At 49.6% G+C, this 5,542-nt stretch overlaps 1 protein-coding gene across 1 annotated transcript; it reads right to left on the bottom strand.

The window, feature by feature from the left end:
• Positions 1-2,209: 2,209 nt before the first annotated feature.
• MED9 (mediator complex subunit 9) lies at positions 2,210-5,140 on the bottom strand. Its single transcript, XM_089476735.1, has 2 exons — positions 4,747-5,140; positions 2,210-3,791 (listed from the first exon to the last, which is right to left on the bottom strand). Exons 1-2 carry the CDS (start codon positions 5,049-5,051, stop codon positions 3,575-3,577), a joined length of 522 nt encoding a protein of 173 aa, XP_089332861.1. The 5' UTR covers positions 5,052-5,140; the 3' UTR covers positions 2,210-3,574.
• Between the last annotated feature and the right edge of the window lie 402 nt (positions 5,141-5,542).

The raw sequence follows: 5,542 nt of genomic DNA, 5'->3' as shown, positions 1-5,542 counted from the left end.
AAGGCTAGACCCCTGTCATTGCCCCACATTGGTTGGTGATGAACCTTTTTCAGAGTTATGCAACAATGACAAGGGAAGGCAGGGAAAGCCTAATCTTCCAATGCCTTCCTTTCTACCCATGGCGACCAATGGTTCCCATGTCAGTGGAGCGGCGAATCCACACCAATATTTGGCCAGCTTTAAAGGAACATTGCAATGTGCCGGACACTTTTGGTCAGCTAAGTCGGCTCCCTTTAAAGACTAGTTTAAAATTTGGGCTGATATCCTGCATCAAACCCAAAGCCATGGTGTTGCAGCTACCCTTTACCTTCCCATCTAATCCCTTATAGTATGGTTATAGTAAGGATTCTGGGAGCTCTAGTCCAGAACAGTTCTTTTCCCACGCTCTGATCCTAGTCCCACCTACTCTATTAAGAGGGCTCCCCAGGGACTCACTAGAACAAACAAACAGCTTTGCAATTATGAACAGACAGAGGAATCTGGTGGGATTGGCCCCATGAGACCAATTCTAGTCCAGCATCCGCTTTCGCTCTGCAGCCTTTGGGAAGCCTGCAAGCAAAACACAAAGAGAGAAATTGTCTATCCAGAAAACGGTGCCCAGTGGTAGAGTACCACTAAATATGGAGGTTTCATTGAACCGTCATGGTCCATTCTGCACGGTGGGTTCTTGGTATCTGCTGGGGTTTGGTTCCAGAACCATAATCCATGGATGTTTAAGTCCTATTAAATACATTGGATGGTAAAATGGTGTCCCTTATTTAAAATGGCAAAATCAAGCTTCAGCAACACACACACACACACACACACACACACTCTCACACAAAATTTGGTGGATGTTTGAATTTGTGGTTAAAAATCTTTGGATATGGAGGGCCAACTGTACTCCATTGCAATTTGTTCAAGGCTGCCTTAGGTTTCATACGGGAAGAAAGGTAGCATATAAATGCATAACAATACACAATGATTAAGTGAACAATCTGAGGCTGTTTTATTTCTCCTGCACTCAGTCACCCATTCCCTTACTCACTCTCTCCTGAATTACCTGTTTGCTACCTGTGGAAAATTTGCAGGTCCCCAAAAGTAAACATTCGTGTGCCTTGGCAGCCGGACAAGCTTGCATTAAATGTACCAAGGGTGAACTGCGGGAAGCCAGACCTCAGTGACCCCTTCCTTACCTGTCTCTCCCGGGTACATACTTTCTCTCGCTGCAACTCCAATAATCCGCTGCATTGTACTCTCCGGTTTTGAGTACAAAACAACAATGGGCCCTTCCCTTGTGACTTTGGGAACGGGGCCAAGGCACTGTACTCAGGCACCTGAAACCGTACAGAGAGCAGGTCTAGCGACGCAGCCTGTGCAATCCAACAATACCATTTGCATCACCAATGGTGCTGGGGGGATCACGCAAGAATTTGAGTCACCCCTTTGTTCTCACCTCACCCCCCCCCCCCTCTGTGCCAGCTTCCCTCATTTCCCGGCTGGGATGCTCCATTGAACCCAGCTGAGTACAACTGGGCCATGCCCTTCAAACCCAGTACAATGAACCCGAAAGGCAAGCAATGATGCACACAAAGGTGGGGCACCCATGTTCCAAGGAAGCGGGCAGGGCTTTAAAGGCACAGTAGGACCAAGGGCACGCTGCCCTGTGTATTACTACCACTTTACAATCCCCCTTGGCATGACTCTCGAGAGCCAAGAACCGACTGTCAGTAAGCATACCGATGTGTCATTGGGACATGGAGTACTCTCCGCACCCTCCTGAGCCCTGTCTCCATTGGGGTTTTCTGGCTGATGTGCCCCTTATGTCAGGGGTTGGGAAGGTGTGAATGACCCCTAAGATGGTAAGTTGGACTTATCATCTTATGAAAGCCAGCATGGTGTGGTGGTTTAGGTGTTGGGCTTGGTCTCTGGAGACCAGGATTTGCATCCGCTCTTGGTCATAGAAACCCACTTTGGGCATGTCACTCTCTCTCAGCCTCAGAGGAAGGCCATGGCGAATCCCATCTGAACAAATCTTGCCCAGAAAAACCAAGGATAGGGTCGCTTTAGGATCGCCATAAGTCAGAGGCGACTTGAAGGCACACAACAAAACTGTCCTTGCAGACCTCATACCTGCTGGGGAATTCACATTTACAGCAGTGTGTACATACTTTACAACTCCAGGATTTTTAGATTTCCCTCCCCTCGAAGTAAACATCTAAGGAAGCAATTAAAGAAAGATGGTTTATTCAAAACAAACCACACAAACACAATCGAGGGTCTTTGCTACTTGTTTTGACTCCTTGCACAGAAACCAGGACAAGAAGGTTTACCCAATCTCAACTGCCCCATAAGACTCAATGAGTCACGCCATGTTCTAGTTCTGCCTCTGTAGCTTTCAAGCAAACATAACGGCGGCTTCCCTGCTGCTTCCTCCCGCTGGCATCCTTTGCAGAAGGAACAGGGCAATTGCTTTCTCATGGAGCTGGGAGAGGGATACAATAATAATAGTAATAATAACAATAATGGTTGCCCCGACTCCCTGTTGCTTCTCAATTTATACATGAAAAGCCAGGGGCACAATCATCTCTGAGTGTTAACAGTTCATACTGAAAGTAGGAATGGTGAGGGATTACACAGTTGAAGGTCCAAAATGCAATGCAGAAATAACCCAGTTGGAGACTGCTTTAACTGCCCTGGCTCAATGCTAGGGGATCCTGGGAACTGTAGTGTTTGTGCGATAAACAACAATTCCCAGGATTCCCTAGTCCTGAGCCAGGGCAGTAAAAGCAGTCTCAAACTGGATTATTTCTGCAGTGTGTTTGGGACCAAACACCCCCCCCCCCCCGCACTCCTTGCTGCTAGAAATATAACCACTCAAGGGAGAGATCAGGCTCCCTGATTCTCTAGTTTTCTAAATGCAAGGATTAAAAAAATACAGGGGAGTATCCAAATCTGGAATTCCATCCCCACACCAGTATGCAAACAGGTGTGTGTGTGTGTGTGTGTATAATGTGTATACACACATGCACGCGCATGCACACACAGAGTGGCCCCTTGACATTCTCTGGGATCAGGGATGAAGGACTCCCTAATCCCATTTCCATGAATGTGGAAAAACGCAAATAAAAAACACTATTCTTTTTACCTGAGAGAACACCTCTCTAGAACCCCAGGTCCTCCAGAGCAACTCTATGGTCAACATCCGCTAAAGATTGACCCTAGAATCATGCTGGAGGACCTACAAATGCCTAGAGAGTGTTTTCTCTAGGCTCTCCAGCACAACTTGATGGCAGTTGCACTGAGGGACTTAAGAGATTCCTAGAGAGGACATAGTAATCAAAACTACTAATAATCAAGTCTGCAAAAGCAAAATGTGGAGGGCCAACTGTATTGATGTGCGCTCTGTGTGTGTACATATATATCTGAGCAGCAGTACCTTCTGAAGTACCAAAAACTGACCCTGAAGAACATTGCAAAACACAACATAAAACAGGCAGACTAGTCCGTTCCACCCAAGAGAGTGCATCCAAAAGCCCATAAGCCTCAGGAATAAGCGGGCAAACGCCTCCAGAGTCCGATGTGGCTTGCTCCCCTATTCCTTGGGGATCTCAAACATGCAAAGGCTCTTGTACTTCTGGAGCAGTTCGCTCTTGGTCTTGACTTGCTCCCGGAGGCTTTGGAGCTGGAGCTGCTGCTGCTCAGGGCTCAGGCCAATGCCTTGCATGGACTTGATCAGCTTGCGCATCTCCACGAATTTGGTCCTCAGCTCGTTCAGCACCTGGTGCACATCTTGGCTCTCTTTGTCCATACTGAAACACAAGGGGAAGAAGAGAAAGTTATTGCAATTGTGGTCCACGCATGAGACGGAACAAGAGGGCACAATAAACCTGGCAGAGAGCCTAGAATGTCCTCAATGGGAACTGAACTGGGATTTGGGAGGAAACACGCTCCCCGCTAATGCATGACATGCGGCCGTTTCCCTGGGAAAGCACAAAACTTTGGAGGCACTGACATTCTTTGTGGATCTTTTATGGGTTTCTTTCTAAATCTGCAACCCTTTCTTTTCATTTCTTTTAAAACCGTTTGCTGCTCTCTTTCAACACCAGAGAGAGAGGAAGCTGAAATGTCTCACAAACGCTACAGCTCCCAGGATTCCTTAGCGTTGAGACACGGAGGTTAAAGCAGTCTCAAACCGGATGATTTCCGCAAGTGCGGACGCAGCAAGGGAGCCTTAGCGGTGCAAAAGAGGCTTGTACGCTCGTCCCTCCACCTTTGCCAGGCCCTGTGAATGTGGAGAAACCACAAACAACAAAAACACTCTGCCTTTTACCTGAGAGGTCACTAGGAATCTCTAGGTCCTCCAGGGCAACTCTATGGTCAACATCCACTAGACATTGACCATAGAGTTGCACTGGAAGAGCTACAAATGCCTAGTGGAGTGTGTTCTCTCTAGGAATCTCTAGGTCCTCCAGGGCAACTCTATGGCCAACATCCACTAGACATTGACCATAGAGTTGCACTGGAGTAACAACAAACGCCTAGCAGAGTGTTCTCTCTAGGACTCTATATAGGTCCTCCAGTCTAACTCTGTGGTCAAGATCTTCCAACATTGACCATAGAGTTGCGCTGGAGGAGCTAGAAAGGCCTATCGGAGTGTGTCCTCTCTAGGAATCTCTATGGTCCTCCGGTGCAGCTTTGGCTTCAGGTCGACCATAGAGCTGCGCTGGCGGACCCCCATATTCCTAGATGGTCCTCTCTGCTTACCACTTGATGATGTCGTGGACCAGGGGCAGGAAGGAGGCCTCCTCTTGCCCCGGGAGGGCCGCCGGAGGGGCCTGGGCCGAGGCCTGTCCCGGAGGAGCCTGGGCCGAAGGAGGCTGCGGAGGAGGCGGCGGAGGAGGAGGAGGCGGCGGCTGGAACTTGGTCTCCGCCGGAGAAGGAGGCTGGGGCTGGGACGAAGGGAGAGGCTGCTGGGGCTCCCCCTGAGAGACCCCCGGAGCCTGAGAAGGAGGAGCAGCAGCGGGAAGGGGCTCCCCGGGCCCAGGGCCCGACCCTCCAGGCGCCGCCATCCTCCCTTAGTCTCCCATGCTTTACTTTAAGCCAGGGCTCTAGTCTTTTAATTCATGGGAAGAGCAGCAGCAGCAGCAGCAGCAGCAGCAGGCGTCGCGGGGAAATGACGTCACTGACTGCTGGGAAGGGAAGGGGGCGGGGCCTCCTGTCGCGGAGTTTTGACGTCACAAGGAAGGGGCTAGTGGTCAGGGAGAAAGAGGAGGTGTATTGATACAAATGGGAGGCCTTGCCCTCAGAGAAACCATACTGGCCCCATAGGGAACCATTGGGGAATATGGCCAGTAGGGAAACATAGGGGATGCTTCCTAGGTTTCCCTATGGGCAAGTCATTCCCCAATGGTTCCCTATGGGAAAGCATGCTTTCTCTATGGGCAAGTAATTACCAATGTTTCCCTGTGGGCAAGTCATTCCTAATGCACTTGTCCCTCCATGTTCCCTGGGGTTAGGGGCACAGGACCCCTGCCAGGAATATGGAATATGGAAAAACCAC

Source organism: Sceloporus occidentalis, unplaced genomic scaffold, assembly GCF_023333645.1.
Source record: "Sceloporus occidentalis isolate IW3139 unplaced genomic scaffold, rSceOcc1.0.p SCAF_10, whole genome shotgun sequence".
NCBI lineage: Eukaryota > Metazoa > Chordata > Lepidosauria > Squamata > Phrynosomatidae > Sceloporus > Sceloporus occidentalis.
This window is presented reverse-complemented; position numbering and strand designations above follow the sequence as displayed.

Coding starts and splice junctions, on each gene's coding strand:
- MED9 (XM_089476735.1), bottom strand. CDS start 5,051: ATGGCGGCGCCTGGAGGGTCGGGCCCTGGGCCCGGGGAGCCCCTTCCC. Junction 3,792..4,746: donor GTCCACGACATCATCAAGTG/GTAAGCAGAGAG, acceptor CTTGTGTTTCAG/TATGGACAAAGAGAGCCAAG.